Source organism: Littorina saxatilis, linkage group LG1 (genome assembly GCF_037325665.1).
Source record: "Littorina saxatilis isolate snail1 linkage group LG1, US_GU_Lsax_2.0, whole genome shotgun sequence".
NCBI lineage: Eukaryota > Metazoa > Mollusca > Gastropoda > Littorinimorpha > Littorinidae > Littorina > Littorina saxatilis.
The window spans coordinates 74,701,248-74,719,756 of NC_090245.1; the positions used below are offsets into that span (position 1 = coordinate 74,701,248).

At 40.9% G+C, this 18,509-nt stretch overlaps 1 protein-coding gene across 3 annotated transcripts in view; it reads left to right on the forward strand.

Moving 5' to 3' along the window:
• Window positions 1-18,509, forward strand: part of LOC138979046 (histone-lysine N-methyltransferase ASH1L-like) — a 61,336-nt gene that overhangs the window by 14,846 nt on the left and 27,981 nt on the right. For 2 of the 3 annotated variants that reach the window (XM_070351859.1, XM_070351866.1), the window contains exons 5-14: window positions 6,594-6,768; window positions 7,737-7,785; window positions 8,192-8,303; window positions 10,281-10,435; window positions 11,221-11,419; window positions 14,215-14,323; window positions 14,726-14,944; window positions 16,056-16,251; window positions 17,346-17,403; window positions 18,142-18,239. In XM_070351859.1, coding sequence (XP_070207960.1) covers window positions 6,594-6,768; window positions 7,737-7,785; window positions 8,192-8,303; window positions 10,281-10,435; window positions 11,221-11,419; window positions 14,215-14,323; window positions 14,726-14,944; window positions 16,056-16,251; window positions 17,346-17,403; window positions 18,142-18,239 — 1,370 coding nt within the window. The remainder of the gene's footprint in view (window positions 1-6,593; window positions 6,769-7,736; window positions 7,786-8,191; window positions 8,304-10,280; window positions 10,436-11,220; window positions 11,420-14,214; window positions 14,324-14,725; window positions 14,945-16,055; window positions 16,252-17,345; window positions 17,404-18,141; window positions 18,240-18,509) is intronic. The other variant, XM_070351874.1, reaches the window with a different exon arrangement.

Genomic DNA, 18,509 nt, shown 5'->3' on the forward strand with positions numbered 1-18,509 from the left:
AATTCATTGTAGTATTCCAGCGTAGTACTCATACGTCATAGTAGGATATCCTTATTTGGAAAATGCCAAGCGCAAAACTCCTCTCAAATCCCGTGCATTTCGTGCGTTTTAAAAAAAGCGTGAACAGCGCTCCAGTGTCCAACTGTTGCTGCACTTGTTTGGGCGTGGCTATAAGCATAGTGACATGAATTTGATTGGTCAGTATTTTTAGGCAAAGCACATGTTCTCAGCAAACAGAAAACAAAATATTGGAAGCGTGAGTCACGCTACCCAAAAATAAAATCTTTTTTTACATATTTTTTTTTTTCTATAACTTTTTTCCCCAGGGTTCATTCATCATCTGACATAACTTTTTAGCAAAATCTAACCATAAGATTATTGGAAAAAAAGCAAAAATGTAGACGACCACCTTTAAATAAGTTAAAAGAGGGAGCACTGTTGCACTCTGGTGAACATTCTCACTGTTGAAGTTTATCAAGATTACAGTGACACTCAGTGTCAGTGACAGCTTATTCTTGCATGGTGTTGATAATGATATAAACTGACCTAGTTAGCTTGCTATAATGCAAATGTTATGGTTCTTCTAGTTTGCTAAAACAGCCTTACTCAAGTTGCTGACAGCCTATTTGAATGATTAATATCTGTGGGGTAAAGTAATTTCAGTGTAGCCTTGCTGAGTGCAAAGTTTGCTTAGGATATCCACAGGACTGTACATTTGCACCTGGCTTCAGCTTTAAAAGGTGACTGGTGAAGGGCTAAACACCCAACCACAGCTCATTTTCCTTTGTTAGGGGGACAGGGGGATGTTAGGGTGAGAGAGGGACACCTTGACTTGGGACAAAGGACTAGAATGTTATACATTTTGTGGGGAAGGAGCAGGCGTGCTAGTCTGTTACTGTTAGTGTTAATACATGTATACATTTTTATTTTGTTAACTAGTAGTAGTACAAACATTATTAAATGATGATGTTTACCAGTTTATAATATAAATTTCGACTCATTCTCATTGTGTAAAAATGTTACTATAAACTGCCTCTGGATCTGGAGAACTAAAGAGTAAAGTTCTACAAAGTAACAGTGCTTTTTTTTAATGTGATTTAAGTTAACTTATATTTAATAGATCTAGATAGTGAATTATCCTGATAATTTTGGTAATGTTTTAGAAAGAAACTAGAAAGAACAAGTCGCGTAAGGCGAAAATACAACATTTAGTCAAGCTCAGTCGAACTCACAGAATGAAACTGAACGCATTGTATTTTTTCCACAAGACCGTGCACTCGTAGCATCGTCTGTCCACCGCTCGTCGCAAAGGCAGTTAAATTAACAATCCAGAAAGGCGCGGTAGCGGTTGCGCTGAGGAGCACGCTTTTCTATATCTCTATTCTTTTTAACTCTCTGAACGTGTTTTTAATCCAAACCATATCATAAGATCTATATGGTTTTGGAATCAGGAACGGACAAGGAATAAGATGAAATTGTTTTTAAATCGATTTTGGAAATTTAATTATAATCATAATTTTTATATTTTTAATTTTCAGAGCTTGTTTTTAATCGGAATATAGCATATTTATATGTTTTTGGAATCAGAAAATGATGAAGAATAAGATAAACGTAATTTTGGATCGTTTTATAAAAAAATAATTTTAATTACAATTTTCAGATTTTTAATGACCAAAGTCATTAATTAATTTTTAAGCCTCCAAGCTGAAATGCAATACCAAAGTCCGGCCTTCCTCGAAGATTGCTTGGCCAAAATTTCAATCAATTTGATTGAAAAATGAGGGTGTGACAGTGCCGCCTCAACTTTTACAAAATGTTGGATATGACGCCATCAAAGACATTTATAAAAAAAAAATGAAAAAAACGTCGCGAGATACCATACTCAGGATCTCTCATGTCAAGTTTCATGAAGATCGGTCCAGGCGGGGATATAGCTCAGTTGGTAGCGCGCTGGATTTGTATTCAGTTGGCCGCTGTCAGCGTGAGTTCGATCCCAGGTTCGGCGGAAATTTATTTCACAGAGTCAACTTTGTGTGCAGACTCTCTTCGGTGTCCGAACCTCCCCCCGTGTACACTACATTGGGTGTGCACGTTAAAGATCCCACGATTGACAAAAAGGGTCTTTCCTGGCAAAATTGCTTAGGCACAGTTAATAATTGTCTACCTATACCCGTGTGACTTGGAATAATAGGCCGTGAAAGGTAAATATGCGCCGAAATGGCTGCAATCTACTGGCCGTATAAAATTTCATCTCACACGGCATCACTGCAGAGCGCCTAGAACTGTACCCACGGAATATGCGCGATATAAGACTCATTGATTGATTGATTGAGTAGTTTGGTCTGAATCGCTCTACACACACACACACACACACTCACACATCAGGGCCTAGCATTGTAAGCCGTTCGGCGTACTTTACGCCGAAATAACATCTCCAGTACGCGGAATTCGATTTGGTGTACGCCGAAATGCAAAAACCTGTGATTCCCAAACGGTAAACCCCAAACAGTCCCAGCTTTCGTTTTGTGCGCCGTTCGTTTCAATTCTCAATCGGTTTGACAGTTTGCTTGAGCACGCACTTCCTCTGGCATCGCGCGATCATGCTTTGTGCTGGTGTTTTGTGGCTCTAGACTTGAAATAATGTCTCGAAGCGACATTGTTGAACGTGGTCAGCCATTCAGTGCCATTCAGGTATTCCTGGAAGTGGGAATGGCACCTTTTGGCCAAATAACACAAGATTCTTAGTTTTCTTGTTTTCTGTCTGTGTTTTGCTTGTTGGTGAAGGCATTCTTTAGTTGCTCAATCTTCTTGGGGGGGGGGGGGGGGGTCATTTTAGGTAAAAAAAATCTTCAAAGCCCCCCGAACCCCCACCAGGGGCTTTGCCCCTCGACCCCACTGGGGGCCTCCTGCGGCCCCCAGACCCCCGCCTTTGTAAGCTGAACTCACTTTTTCCAATGCTAGGCCCTGACACATACACCACGACCCTCGTCTCGATTCCCCCCTCTACGTTAAAACATAGGCAGAACTTGACTAAATGTAAAAAGAGAGAATGGATGACTGAACCACTGGTGAGAAGGTCCTGCCATTTAACTGAAGTGCTGTGAAAAAACTTAATGTCTCTCCCCCCTTGCACCCACAAATGCAGATTGCACGTTTGGCTTCATTAGGCCAAAAAAAAAAAAATAGTCTGTTTACGGTAACCCGACCGAGCCTATTTTTTTCGCGCGACCCTAGACTTTTTTTTGGCATTTGGGGGAAAAAAGAAAAAAAAAATCTGGGTTTTTTGCAAAATAACGTAAAAATATGGTTTTGGGGGGGGAAAAAGAAAGAAAAAAAAATCCCGACCTACCAACCCTATTTTTTTGGCCTATGTTACCGTAAACAGACCTTTTTTTTTTTTTGGCCTTAGGGGTGGGATGGGTGTTAAATTCATACAGAAAGGCAGAACTGCGGAAATGAGGACTTTAAAAAAAAATGTTAGCAGTGTGTCAGTGTGTGTGGGTGGAGGATTTAAAAAATAAATTGTAAGCACTGTGTCAGGGTGTGTGGGTGGAGCCAAATTAGAACGCCATTCGCTTCACGTTTCTCTGGCCATAAACTTACTGGCTGTTAATGTTACCCCTCTCTTGCCAGGTCCCTACTTCCCCCTCTTTCTCTATCATGCCTGGCTGTCAACCCTCAAAGAACATTTCTCCTGCTTTTGTGTGCAGTTCACGTTGAACTGTGTGGAGCTTGTTCCCTTTGTGGGGAAGAGAGGGGTTGTGTTGAGTTCACCGTTGGCAGGAGGGCTGTGTGGTTGTCAGCCTTGGGGGAGGGAGGGAGGCTAGACTCAACTATTCATGCTCAATTTAACGTCATCATTCAGCCTGTGAAAGTGCAATGTTCCTCCAGCGGCGCCGTCCTGTCTTGAATACAGATTGCTCATTTCCGCTTTACACCTTTTTCCTCCTGATTTTTTCTCTCTATTCCGTTATTGTGCTTTGGCGCAGCGTATCGACCGAGAACAGTGGGAGATGCTGCTGTCTGTTTCCTTGTTGAAAGTGTTGAGCGTCACACCCGTAGTAATATGGCTGTGAAGTTTGTCAGCAATCAATGGCAAAGCAAGAGGCTACAGCCTTGGGAAGAGTCACAAGGCGTGGTTTATTTAATCAATAATTTGGAAACTGAGTCGCTATGGATTGCCAGCCTAGGGTTGTTTGGGCGTTGCGCCGCGGCGCTGCTTAACTTGGTGGATCAGGCGCTGAAATAGCAAGATCTTACGTCGTTGTGAGATCACATTTCCTAATGGAATTTTGTTGTCATTTGTCGCTACATTGCCGCTACGCTTCTCTAAGGATGGGCAGCAATCAATGGCTTATGATTCCAGGAAAGAATTTTTATGTTGCGTCGCAGCTTGAGTTGACATGACATTGTCATTTTGCTGGTAATTAATTGCTTGTTAGAGTTTTGGTACACTAACAGTCAGCGGAGCTTCTGCTTGCTGCCTTTTCATCACCTTTTTTATTTCCAAAATTCTTTTGAGAGTTATCTTAGGTTCTGTAAATTAATGGTGGTTTTGTCCCCTCACCTTTTTCAGACTATGCATTTGATTCTGTTCTCGTGAACTAGTGTCAACAATAAATTATGAGGATAACAAAACGACAGAAGAGACCTTTTTGTTATAAAATAAGTTCTTGCTGTTGTCATTGTCAATCAAGCTGCAGAGCAAGACAGTCTAAGGAGAAACGGTAAAACTCTTAAAACAACTTTTTCCTCGTGTCATTGTTCATCAGTTGTAATGCACTTCCTCGTGGTCATACAAAATCAAGGCTTGAAAAGTTAACTACTTTTAAAGATGTCCTTTCTGGTTAGACTTCCTAGCAGCGTCTGTTTAAAAGGAGTGTCATCTCTGAAAATGAGAGATGAAATTAAAAACAAGTTGGGGATAGGTCTGCGGAACAGTTGATTGCTCAACAGCACAGGGTTTTCCATGGCTGTCACTGAGTCATTGAGTGATTCACTCTCGGTTACAGACTCCTTTCATCACATCTTCTTAATCAATTACTAAGTTGCACAAATCTTTGCAGTGAATTCACTCAGGAAATGTTTAGCAAAAACATGAGTTCAGCAGCAAACTCCACCACAGCCCTTTTGTCACACTTGATTCTAATTTGTACGAATCTATGTGGGTTTTTTACAAAATAATTTGGACAAGGAAGGCATGAAATGGAATTCTCTTGAAATCGCAGTTTCTGTGCAACTGTTCGTTATTCTGCACATTCTGGCATCTCTTACCCCTGAATTTTGTTCACAACTGGTAATGGTATGATTCGTAGCATTCCAGTGTTGTTCCCAGGCTCACACTCACAGAACAATAGGTCAGCTGGATTTGGACCTGGACTAGAATTAAAAATATGGATAGGTCCAAATGTCCTGGATTCAAAAGTATTGTTCTGTCACTATCAGAAGACCCACTTCAGTACATGTTAACTTCAAACTTGATCAGACGGTCGACCTGCCAGGGGTCAGACCAATACATCAGAGAAGAATGTATGCGTGTGGTCGAGAACTCATGCTGTGTTACACTGCTCTGAAGTAGTGGTACTAAGTTAAGTACATGTACTTTCAAATCTGTCCGTAACGAGCAGTCCCTTGCAACCAAGGGACCGACTAAAACAGTAAAAGTGGTTGTTATATATAGAATATAGGGTGTTAGCAAAGCCCTTAAAAAGAAACTCCAAATCAAACGTTTGGGCGAAATGAGAATGACACGGTGTACTTGGTTGATAAGAGTTACCCCCCTTCCATGGGTGACAAAGCATGACTTACCTCCCTTGCACCATTATAGGCTGTATTCATGAATGGGGAGGGTTATTATCCGAGGAAGGAAACGATGTCTCGAGAAACTAAAACCCAGGTGCACATCTGTGGGTCCAGGGCAGTGTGCATGCAGAATATCTTGTGCTTATCTTTTGCAATCTCTGTGGTATGGCGACCACAGACAGACACACACACACACACACTTACATCCATTTTTATATGATATATAGTATAGATTCTGGTAAAGCACCTGGAGCCAATTGCTGGGACTCGCGCTATAGAAAAGTTATTTATTATTATTATTACATGTATTATTATGTTATTTGTACGTTTGACCAAAATATGACATTTTACACAGATTGAGACAGTCAGTGTTCCTCTGAGACCGTGAGGTGAACAATGACTGTCGAGATCTGTGTCAAGTGTCATATTTTGGTCAAACGTACAAATAACATAATATGTATTGATCAATTCTGGTGAGAATTCCTTTTAGTTCTTACGATTGAACTCACACAACCATGCGCTATTTTGTAGTCTTGGCTGGCTGCTTCAAAATGAATTTTTGTCGGACTCTGACATCACATGGCTCAAAGAAGGGAAATCCCATCTTCAATCGATACATTATTATTTATGGTTTGAACTTTGTCAGCTGATGACTCATGTGCTCTTTTCATTTCACTGTTGTTTTCATCACCCTTTTGCCAGAACAGAATCCTGATGTCCGTTGGTGACATTCTGAAGTCTTGGACACCTTGACTAAACACATCTCTATAGGTTATCTTTTTTTTCTCCAGGCCAAAAAGACGGAACGAGATGATGGTGCGAACACAGACAAAAAGTGCCTACAGCAAGGGTGATTCTTCCCCCAGCTTACTGCCGCCACCCATTCACTTTGGCAAACACTTCAGAGAAATGGTCATAGATTTCCAGCTACCTTACGACATCTGGTGGCTCTACGACCATGACTTGGTGGGTTTGATTGATAAACTCAGTCATAAAGCTGATGTTTGTGACAAGTGTTTTTTGTTGTCTTTGTTTTGCTCAAACATGTTGGTGATGTCATTGTTAGTGGTCTGATAGTAATAGGAATGAGTAGTGCTGGACAGACTGTTTTGAGAGTTTAATGGGGTCTCTGTTGACTTCCTAAAGAAGGGAGAACTTGGGTGCATTTGCCTCTGCCTGAAGGTAGTACAATATATTCCCGCAGTGCGATAAGCTTTTCAGTCGCCGAATTGCCAGACCTGAATCAAGGAAGAATTAAAACAAAATTCCAGTGTTATCGGTGGCTCCGATATTTTCATGCAAAGTTTTTTTGCCCCCAGGGTTATGCACTGTTCACAGGCTAACAACTACATAGTACAAAAATGTGTCTGTGAGATTTTGATTGAGGGTATGTCTTTGATTGTTTTTACAAACTTCACAGAAACATAATTTTGTTGAAAAATAGTAAAATGAAAACATAATAAAAGTTTTCCAGCGATTTACTAAATATTCAGTTTATTCGAGAAGTTTTCATAATAATGCAGTTCTTATCCAGATTCACCATTTGTTTATATCATATATGTATGCTATTGTGGGTTTATGTGTTTGCAGCTGTCACTAGTTCGTTTTGTTTGTACCTGTTCATATGTCATAATTTCTTTACGGTAGTGAGGAGAGGATTCACAACAGGTCTCGCACTTCTGAATTGCAATTTATTTGGTGCAGCTGTTGCCATTCTTTGTCAACATTTTGCGCTGTCAGTGTCATTTTGGTCCTTCGGTTATTTAATTTGTCATGTGACTGACATGGGGGGGGGGGGGGGGGGGGGATGGGTATTTTTTGTGTACCGTAGCTTGTTTGTTTTTTATTATTTTGTCATGAATATGTTTTATGTAACTTGTAAGGTTCCTAATAGATGCCATTATGATTAATACGGTTGTAATATGTTGTTGCAGGTACCCAAGAAGGAAGGAGCGAGGCCAAAGTTCAGGAGGATACGAAGCAGTGAGTATTTTACTGCAAAACTTATTCACAGTATTATGTAGACAGACTGGTGTAAACAGAAAGGCTTGTGTGTATGTTAAACACAGCCGAGTTATAGACAGAAAGGAGTATCTAGTATCTTTCCCATAGCTTTATAACACTGTACGAGTCAATGTTAGGAGATTAGATTGCTCCACCCCCCCTCCCCCCAAAAAATGTGATTAACCCAGTAGATAACAATGCAAAATGTGAAGTCTTGTTAGTGATCTCATCTGGGATTTGTTGTAAGAAAGTAATCAAGTAGGAATGTTTCTGATTAAACTTTTAAAATGTGTTTCATTGTGTAGATCATTTAAAGAATTGATTCAGTGCATGCATCCAACTTACATTTCTGACACTTTTGTATCAAAGCTCCTCTCTTTTACAGATGTATACGTGGATGTGAAACCCAACACACGCAAGTTTGAACCGCATCCTTGCAACTGCAAGAAGCCCGCCAACCCACAGGAAAAAGGATGCTTGGATGACTGTCTGAACAGGTGGGGTTTCTGTTTATTCACATCTTCTGAGTTGATGATGCAAGTTTATATTTAGTGATGGTATTGTTAGAGACACCATCAATTTTCGTCATTAGGCCAAAAAAAAAAAATTGTCTGTTTCTGGTAACATGGCTAAAAAAATTAGGGTCGGTAGGTCGGCTTTTTTTTTTTTTTTTTTTTTTTTTTCTTTCTTCCCCAAATGTAGACCAATAAAACTAACTTTAAAAATCGCGCAAAGAGACTGGATTCACTATACATAGAGACAAGACACTCAACACATTTACAAATCTGTGACAAAGACTGAAAGAGTATGACATGTTTTTCTTTGTTTACCTGGTCTGATCGTCAGTGACCAGTCAAGGTCGTATTCGTCAGCTTTCACCTTCGTCGCGATATAACCTTCGTGGTTGAAAACGACGTTAAACACCAAATAAAGAAAGAAAGAAGCTTTCACCTGCACCGAATGTTTTTTCAAGTCAAACTCGGGTGTATGGATATCATGAAACACATCCCGGAGCGTGAATGTTTCAGGATACGCAAGTTTAACTCCCGTTTTTTCGTGCACGCACTTCTCCAGCGTCAACACCAGAATGTGTCGAACATCACCTTTAGATTCCATATTTCAACGCAGCGTGAATGCTTCGGTGTTTGGTGGTTTTACAGGAAGTACCGTACTTTGTACTTTCCGGGTCATATTAAGGCACGACTTTCAGTTTTCCTTCCTCGAGTTCGACCCCTGCGTCTTGTATAACGAAGCGTCTAATCCGTGTATGAAATACGAAAAAAAATCAAAGAGACCGCCTGAGTACCAGTCAAACAACTTGTGATAATGCATGTTTCAGCTACTAGGTCCAAGTTTCCTCGAGCTCTCAAGCCACCCAGCTATCACAATAGACCTGCCTTTGATCTGGCCGCACACACAGATATTTCCACTCTGTTAAACTCGGTCACTGACCGGTCACTGACCCCGGTGCAGGATATGACAGGGGAACCACCTCTCATGGCAAAAACTGGGTCATTGACCCCTGGGAAGAAGGTCGTGTCTATAAACAAGGCCACCCAGCTATCACAATTGACCTGCCTTTGATCTGGCCGCACACACAGAGCACACACATTTCCAGTCTGTTAAACTCGGTCACTGACCGGTCACTGACCCCGTGCAGGAAGCGTTTCCTCTCTCAGATGTGACAGGGGAACCACCTCTCACATATTTCCACTCTGTATTCTTCCTTTGATGTGCAGCTTATTTTCATTCTTCCACGGTAACAATCGGTATATTTTTTCAATTTTGGTGCGCCCTATCGAGGGTTATGCCCCTTCAATCGTCAGCGGACTTTCGTTTTCACACGTTTTTGTTGTTCATTTTCTCACCCTGTCCTTATACCACCAACAAAAACAACAAAACAAATTTGAGTTTGGAAAAAAAAATTTAGGGTCGGCGCCGAAATTTAGGGTCGGTCGGGTGACCAGAAACAGACAATTTTTTTTTTTTGGCCTTAAGAGTAATCAGGTGATGATATTTAGACCAGAAGATGACCTATTGGTCAGACTGCTGCCTAGAGCTATGAGAAGCTGGTGTTAGATAACAGACAACATTCACGTGTGTCTGATCAGCTTTTTATTTCACAAACAAAGTTGGTTTGTTTTGTCCCTCAAGAATAAGGAATTGTCTGTCTTTGTCTGTTAGAGTTAACGGGCCATAGTTTCATTTATCTGGATTAATTGTCAACAGTTGTGGCTTTAAGACTTAGAAAACATTTAAGCAAATGGTTCTGAGAAACAAGGCCACAACATCGGGATCAAGAACACATCTGACCTTTACCCATATTGTAATTCAAGTCACACATAACAAGTTTTAATTTAGGCGTTTTTGTGTTTTGTTTGTTGTGTTAAAGTCAAAGTTAAAGATTGTTTTTGCAAATGATTTAGAGACTTGTTGAGTTTGCTTAAAACGTTTATCTTGAATGTTGTCTTCAGGGTGGTGTTCACAGAGTGTACATCAGAGACATGTCCCTGCGAAAACCAGTGCTCGAATCGACGCATTCAGCGCCAGGACTGGGCGCCAGCTCTGGAGAAGTTTCTTACAGAGGACAGAGGCTTTGGTGTCAGGACGCTCAAACCCATTGAAGAGGGTAAGTTTCTGCTGGGAAGAGGCTTGTCCCTTTTTTGAGTGGAAATCTCAGGTAACACTATGGTGGAGTTGCTTGGAAGAGATTATTGTTTGTCATCCACAGGCATTGGAACTGTCAGATAAAGTGTGATTTACAGATGTTGCTGTGTCAGGTTGGCTATTTAGTCTTGAGTCGAGCGTTTGAAAATGCCTGAGCCTGAAGGCGGGTGTAACTTACACCTCTTGGTATCAGTCTGCCTTAGAGGTGAGGACGAAAGTTTGTCAGATGGCCAGAATAGCGCGCTGCATTTTCCTGCGTAGAACTAAGGCGCATCTGCCGCGACGGTGCCTGAGCTAAACATTGGCGGGCACTGCTCACAGCCCGGCACACGGAACTGTAAACATTCCCCGTCCCTTCACCTCTCTCGCCACCATCCGCCCTACCCTTGGTCTCATGCCTGTATTGCATTCGTCGCTTACTCATGATTACAAAGTGACATTGACTAGAATGCTGCCTACAGACAGCTGAACACTTTCTGTGGACATTCATGCATGGACTGTATTGCACTGTGCAGGAGACAGACTGTTGACAGCTCTAGCTTTGGACGTTAAATCTCTACCCAGGTTGTTGTTGATTATTTTATCTTGGCTTGTTTCCACACCTGCATGCAATATTTCTGTGCAGCTAGAGCAAGGGTTAGCAGGAAGTGAAACCTTTCAGATATAATACGGGAAAGAGTAGATGGGATTGGAGTAATCTTGAAAGCAACCTGGACATGTGAAGGATTTGTCTTTTTCTCATTGCAGACCGCATCATTTTGGAGTACCTGGGTGAAGTGGTGAGCGAAACAGAGTTCCGTCGGCGCATGACTGAGGAATACGCCAATGATTCCCACCACTACTGTCTCAACATGGACGGCCGTACTGTGATCGATGGATATCGCATGGGCAACATAACGCGCTTTGTCAACCATTCCTGTGAACCCAATTGCGAAATGCAAAAATGGTGAGGCACAGTTAGGATGCAGCAAATATGCCGTTATTGGCAATGTAGCATGAATAAGTTGTACATGAGTTTTTCTTCAGTACTGGTGACAGAAAGGGGGAAAAGTGGTCAAAATTCAAATCTCTAGTTTTGTTTTTGAAATATAGCTTTTCATAAAGCGGAAATACTGTAGTGCCTGATGTACATAAGAAAAAATCACTGGTTCACATGGTTCTTACATAATCTAACTTTTACAGCTGGTTCTTGTGTGTCTGTGTACATGTATATGTTTGTATGATGACGATTGAACCCAAAACGGCTGCACGGACTGAGACAGGAATTGCAGAGAATGTTCTTTGCCACTCGAGTCGTGTCATAGAGTACTTTTGGAATGGCAAATTTGAAAGGATTCTTTAAAAAAAACGGCGGAAAACATTATATACCCTGTGAGCTATTGAGGATCCTCCCCGTCTGGGCTGTCGAAACATGGTCTTGTTAAAAGACGTTTTCAAATGGTTAACGGGGAGATACACTCGAAGCAAATTTAGCGAAGTTATGTTGCCAAATCATCAAAGATCAACATTTCACTACACGGATCGATGCACACAGTCGAAATAGATGTGACTTTCACACGACCGAAGACTACTTACTAGCAGACGAGCAGACGACAAGATCTAAATATTTAGATCAGTGAGAGCAATCCGTTGAAGAACAGTTACTCCGCTTATTCGTCTTCAGTTAAGCTTATTTCCTCTGCCATAAGTTTCCTTGCAGATCTGCAGTCGCGTAGTGAAATGAACTAGTGTCATCGGAAGATTCTTCTCGGTCAATGATCGAAGCACAGTAAGTTCTATGCTGACAAAAGTCACTTTAGGAAAACACGACCATTGACTTCATTTATGAGCCCAAAGGTAACAATATCGACAAGAATGTACGCATTTGACATTAAATGAAACATTCATAGACAGTTTCCAACTCGCCAGATCTGCCAAAGAGCCTTCATTCGTGAAAAACGATGATTTTAATCAGACAGGTATCGGAAACAACCTCTTGGTAACCTGCGTTTCTCCTTCCGAGGTGACGTGACGGCACCACATTTGTTTGTTTATGGCTGTTTATCGCGAAACAACACAGTGTGTAAAGTATCATAAATGTGTGGCGTGCAATCTCCGAATCAGTTCATTATCTGCGTTTCGATGGTAATTCAGTCAGAGTGGAGTTACTTTGAATCGAAGGCGAGGGTAACCTGCTTTTTGAGTCACTTGAGAAAAAGTGACTCTATGTAATCGGTCAGTGTTAGTCTGTCCGGCCGGCCGGCCGGCCGGCCGTCCGTAGACACCACCTTAACGTTGGACTTTTCTCGGAAACTATCAAAGCGATTCGGCTCATATTTTGTTTAGTCGTGACCTCCAATGACCTCTACACTTTAACGATGGTTTCGTTGACCTTTGACCTTTTTCAAGGTCACAGGTCAGCGTCAAAGGAAAAATTAGACATTTTATATCTTTGACAAAGTTCATCGGATGTGATTGAAACTTTGTAGGATTATTCTTTACATCAAAGTATTTACATCTGTAGCCTTTTACGAACGTTATCAGAAAAACAAGGGAGATAACTAGCCTTTTCTGTTCGGCAACACACAACTTAACGTTGGGCTTTTCTCGGAAACTATAAAAGTGACCGGGCTCAAATTTTATGTGAACGTGACTCCCAGTGACCTCTACACTTTGACGTCTGCTTTGGTGACCTTTGACCTTTTTCAAGGTCACAGGTATGTCTTGAAGGAAAAAAATTGAAATATCATATCTCTGAAACTATTCATCGGATTTGATTCAAACTTTATAGGATTATTCTTTACATCAAATTATTTACATCTGTATTGTGTTGTGAATAGCAATTTCTTCCTGTCCATCTGATGCCTCATATAATATTCAGAACTGCGAAAGTGACTCGATCGAGCGTTTGCTCTTCTTGTCTACTATGAAGCTCATTTGGAGTGATAACGCTGATCGAAGTGGGGTACCCTATGTGTGACATCAGCCGTATGCAGTTTACGCCTCAGAACACTCTCGCATTTCACAAAGACAACAATAATTTGCAACATTTCAAGAACTGCATCAGTTTTATTAGATACTATTTAAACAAAAACAGCACAGACACGACTATTATCAACAACACAAAACGGGAGGTAAGTCGGCAAAGACACTCCTAGTGTGCGTTCCCGTTTTTGGTCGCCATTTTTGCAAGGATTTTCACAGTAAATCTTAACATTTCCATATCTATTGAATGATTGTGGTATTTTCTTTGATTGTGGCGATTCTCCTATCTCTCTGGCATGTACTGGCTGCTTTGTGACCAGTTTCTCCCCTAGAATGTATTGAAAAATGCGTCCGTGTGAGCTGACCCCCACTTGTCACCAGTAGCAAAGAACAACTCACATATCATATAGATTGTTTACATAAATTGTACATAAATAGATTGTTTACATAAAGATGAGGCCAGGTTTGAAAGCAAAAATGACAGTTTGATGAATAATAGGATGCTCTGTTGTCTCATTTCTCCTTTTCTGTTAAAGGAATTTAGTTTCAGATCCTTGTGTAATCTTATGTAATAAAGAGTCTTTGTCCTGATTGCATAGAAAGTTACTACATCTGACTGTGAGGTCAAAAGTGATTTGATTTTTGTAAGCAATTATCTTTTTCTTAAATGAATCCAGAAGCAGTTGTTATAGAATCTTTTGTTAGCTGTCTTTCTGAAGGACACGCAGTTCAATTTCCACAGAGAATTAAAGTCCTGATAAATAGAGTTTTTGACAGGAATGTGAACGGCCTTTACCACATGGTGCTGCTGACGCTGAGAGAAATCAAACCCAATGAAGAAATCTCATATGACTACAACTTCCATTCCTTCAACTTGGAAGCACAGGTTAGTGAATTCAGAATGTTATCTTTGTTGTGTTTTTCTGTTTACCATACGGTTTCAATCTTTGTACCTTCCTTAATGCCCATTTAGCGCTTTTTACAGGTACGTAGTGTGTTTCAGGTTGTATGGTGGCTTATATGTTCAGTATTGCTTTCATTGATGATTCATTGTTTGAGAATGCTACCTTTTATACAGTGGGTACTTCAAAGGTAAAATATGGCACACACAAAAATCAACCAAGAAACAAAACCATAATCAAACGAGATGAAAATAAAAAGAACAGACATTTTTTTTTTCTCCATTAAATGTTGTTATGACATGAATATCATATGTCTAGAAATCGATAGTATGATAGGAATAGGAAGGAATGCTGCAAAATACAAACTTCCTCTTTATTTCCTACAGCAAGCGTGTCGGTGCGGCAGCAGCCAGTGTCGCGGGGTGATCGGTGGCAAGTTCCAGCGAAGCGTGCAGGTCGGACAACACTCGCTTCGCTCGCGGCGGGCCTCAACCACTCTACCACCTCCTCCCACTCCTCTACCAACACAGCCTGTTGGCGGGTCGAAAAACCAACCATCCAAACCCATCTCTTATGCCGGTAGCGTCACGCGAGCGCAGGAGAAGGTAGCTGAGCTCGGCTGTCGGGTCTCGTTGCTTCCCTTCCAGCCTTGCTGTGTCGCCACGTCACGTCACGTCATGTTATGTCATGTCGAGTCATGTCACGTGCCGCTTTGCTTTTGCTGCCTGGCACTACTACTACTATTTCCACACTACTCTTTGCCCCCTTCACGATTATCCAAGCACCTGGTTTAGTGCAATGTGTTCTGTTACCTTATCATCACACACCCCTTTTGGAGTGGGAGCGGGAGGTGGTAGAGAATTGGTGACCCTCTATCTCTGTGTTGTAAAGTCATGTTCAACCTAAAAGGATGAACCTGTGTTACATGAACTGTGGTGAACTGTAAATATGTCATTGAGGGCATGTAATGATTCCTTTATAAATGAAAAGAATTTGTTCTTCTTTGAAATTTAGCTTGGTCATGTTTTCTCATGTAGCAGGTTCATCCTATCTTGTCCTCTGTTGTTTTCAAACTATGAAGTGAATGGACCAAAGAGAGAAAAGAGCATATAATAATGGTGGTAGTTAATTTGTCCTGATAGCTGTCTACTACTTCTTTCCCATTTATCCAAAAGCTTTTTTGCAAGTCTCATTGTTATATTTAATCAAGAGGGAAAGCGCTTCTTCTTTTGCTAAACTAATGATCATCACAGGTCAGTAATGGTGGACGGTTAAGTACCTCATCATTTTGCTTTACTGGTACATTTTATAGAGGGTCTCACAGCATGTTTTGAAGATATCTTCATGCTTTTGGAAGAGGATCTTGAATCTTTTTTCTGCTGCTGAGTATGCACATGCTTCTGTTAAACAAATTACATGTGATTTATTTCCTTCACGTGGAAAGAAGCAAATATTGATGTCATACAATAAATAACAGCTTTACGTCATTTAGACCATCTACATCTATTCTGCCACATATTCAAATAAAAGGACTAAAAAAATAAGATAGGTTAAACGAGACAAAATAGGTTAATGAAACAGGTAGGTTGAGGAAACAAAGATAGGTTAATGAAACAGGTATATTTTGAAACATCAGCAGGTAGATTTTGAAATGTTAGCAGTGTCTTTAGGATATCATTGACACTTGAAGGTTCACTCTCTACGGTGTTGTTACAGAAACAGCAGCAGGTGGCAGAAGGGAATTTCCCTCTAGTGTCGCCCAGCATGAAGCCCATGTCGCAGCGGGAGAGGCTGTACGCTCGCAGACACTCCATCTTTCTGGTGCGCAACATCGACCACGTGCGAGGCGACAAGCGTCAGGGGGAGGACGGGTCGCAGGAGAAGACGGAAGAGCAGACCACGCTAGAGAAAGGTAAATGGGGATGGCAAGAGAGAAAGTGTGAGAGTGTGTTTTCATGAGAGCGAACTTACATGAATGTGTGTGTGTGTGTGTATGTGTTTCTGTGAGTCTGTGCATGTTTGTGTGTGTATGTGTGCTCAGAAGGCATGAATGGAGAGTGGACTTGAATGAATGTGTGTGTGCATGTCTCTGTGTGTTTGGGATTTGCCGTTACAAAATTTGGGTGAGGAGGGGTGGAGTTTCTGTCTATGTGTTTTGAGGGAAAGTGAAGGGTATTTAAACGCAAAGCAGACATGCATGAGTTTAGGTTTTGTTACAGACCTGTGCACATCTACGGTTTCTCCGTAATTTCTCCGTTTTTTATATGCAGAATATGGTGCTACGGATTTTTAAATAAAATTCCGAAACTCCGATGTTTTACTCAACAATTTTTTAAACACTTTTTTTCTGTTTCAAGATTTTTTGACCAATTAGTTGGCCGTTGCGCTGTAAAGACGTTTTCCGATTTACCGGAAGTGCGCGTGTTCTCAGGATTGAGTCTTTGTTCTTAGACTTAGTTCGTCCAGCGTCTGCGTGGCAACTTGTGATTGAAGTGAAACATGGAATAGAAAAAAAGAGTGCAAGATTCAGATAGTGAAGAGGAGACACCAGCTCTGTCACCAAAGAAGAAGAAAACTGTTACAACAGTGTTTATGTTTCACCTTGGCTTGTTAATAAATAAATAGTAATTCCCATTCTACTGCGTCATAGTGTTTCAGTTTGTGTGCTTGGAGCAGAATTATGTCTTGAACTGTCGTTACAGCTTACTACTGAAACATTTTAAAAACGACTGGAATTTGGTTTGTTTACTACTGATGAGCGTTTTGAGTGTGCACAGGTCTGTTGTTAGTATGTCTGAGTCACATTTCAGGAAGGGGAAATGTGTGTGTGTGTGTGGCTGAAGCACACGTGTCTGTGTGTGTGTGTATGTAAGCGGAGTAGTAGATCCATGCAAATAAAAGGAGGAAAGATATTGTAAACTAGTAAAGCTGTTTGTGTCTGTGTATTGGTGAGACAGTTATTTGTTGTAATTCATGTTGAGCATTGTATGATTATTTTGTGTACAGTTCCTGATTTGCTGTCAATGACAGACAGCATGAATGACAACAGATCGGTGAAAACAAGGTAAGCTGCACTCGGATCTTTGTGAAAGCTTGCAGTTTTCTTTGACTTTGTGGGTTATTACACCCCCGGTATAGGGGTGTGTATAGGTTTCGCTCGATGTGTTTGTGTGTTTGTGTTCGCATATAGATCTCAAGAATGAACGGACCGATCGTCACCAAACTTGGTGAACAGGTTCTATACATTCCTGAGACGGTCCTTACAAAAATTGGGACCAGTCAAACACACGGTTAGGGAGTTATTGGTGGATTAAGATTCTACAAGGACTTATAGAGTAACATATTAATGGTCAAAGGGAAATAACCTTCTCAGTTGGTGGCAGTGAGAATGGTTATTTCCCTTTGACCAACGGGGGTGTTTTTCCTACCTCGAAGGAATTTCTTGTTTTCTTAGTTTGTGTAATACTTTCAAATTCAAAGCCTTTTCTCTGAACTCAAATCTGAGAAAATCAGGCCTTGAAAGGGTGTGCGTCTTAAGATGAAGGTAAATTTTGTAGACATTTTGAGAAGAAAGTTTGAAATGGATGAAGTCTTAAAATGGAGGTTGCACTTTAGTGATAGACTGATCTGATGGACTGTGATTTGTATTTAGCTTTCAACAGGGAACAATATCTTTTTTTCTGTTTTTCTGTTTTTCTGAAGTAAATATTCGGGGCTGTCTTTTGCAGTCAGCCAAATTTATTATATCACTAAAAAAAGAAAAAGCCTGCTGATGATATGACTTTCTTTTTGTGTGTATTAGACTGGTGGCGTTCGCAGAAGAAAACCCTGAGTTACTGCGAAGACACAAACTGGCTGTCATCTTTAACAATGTCTACAATACCATTGCAAGCTGCAGAGGTCAGTCTTCCTTCTAGGTTATTTTGAACTTGTTACATAGCTCATGTCATTCTCAGCCCCCCATTATCCACTTTTAGCTCGGGATTTCAAGTCTCAAAAGGTTATGTCCAAGTCAAATTGTTAGGCAGTGTTGGATTTAAAACACACAATACTATGCATCACCGTTACTAACGTTTTTCACTGCAATTGAACAGTAAATGATTATCAAGCGTCTCTTTCTCTTCCATTCTATCTTCTGAACACATGTGCACACATGCATGCACATACACT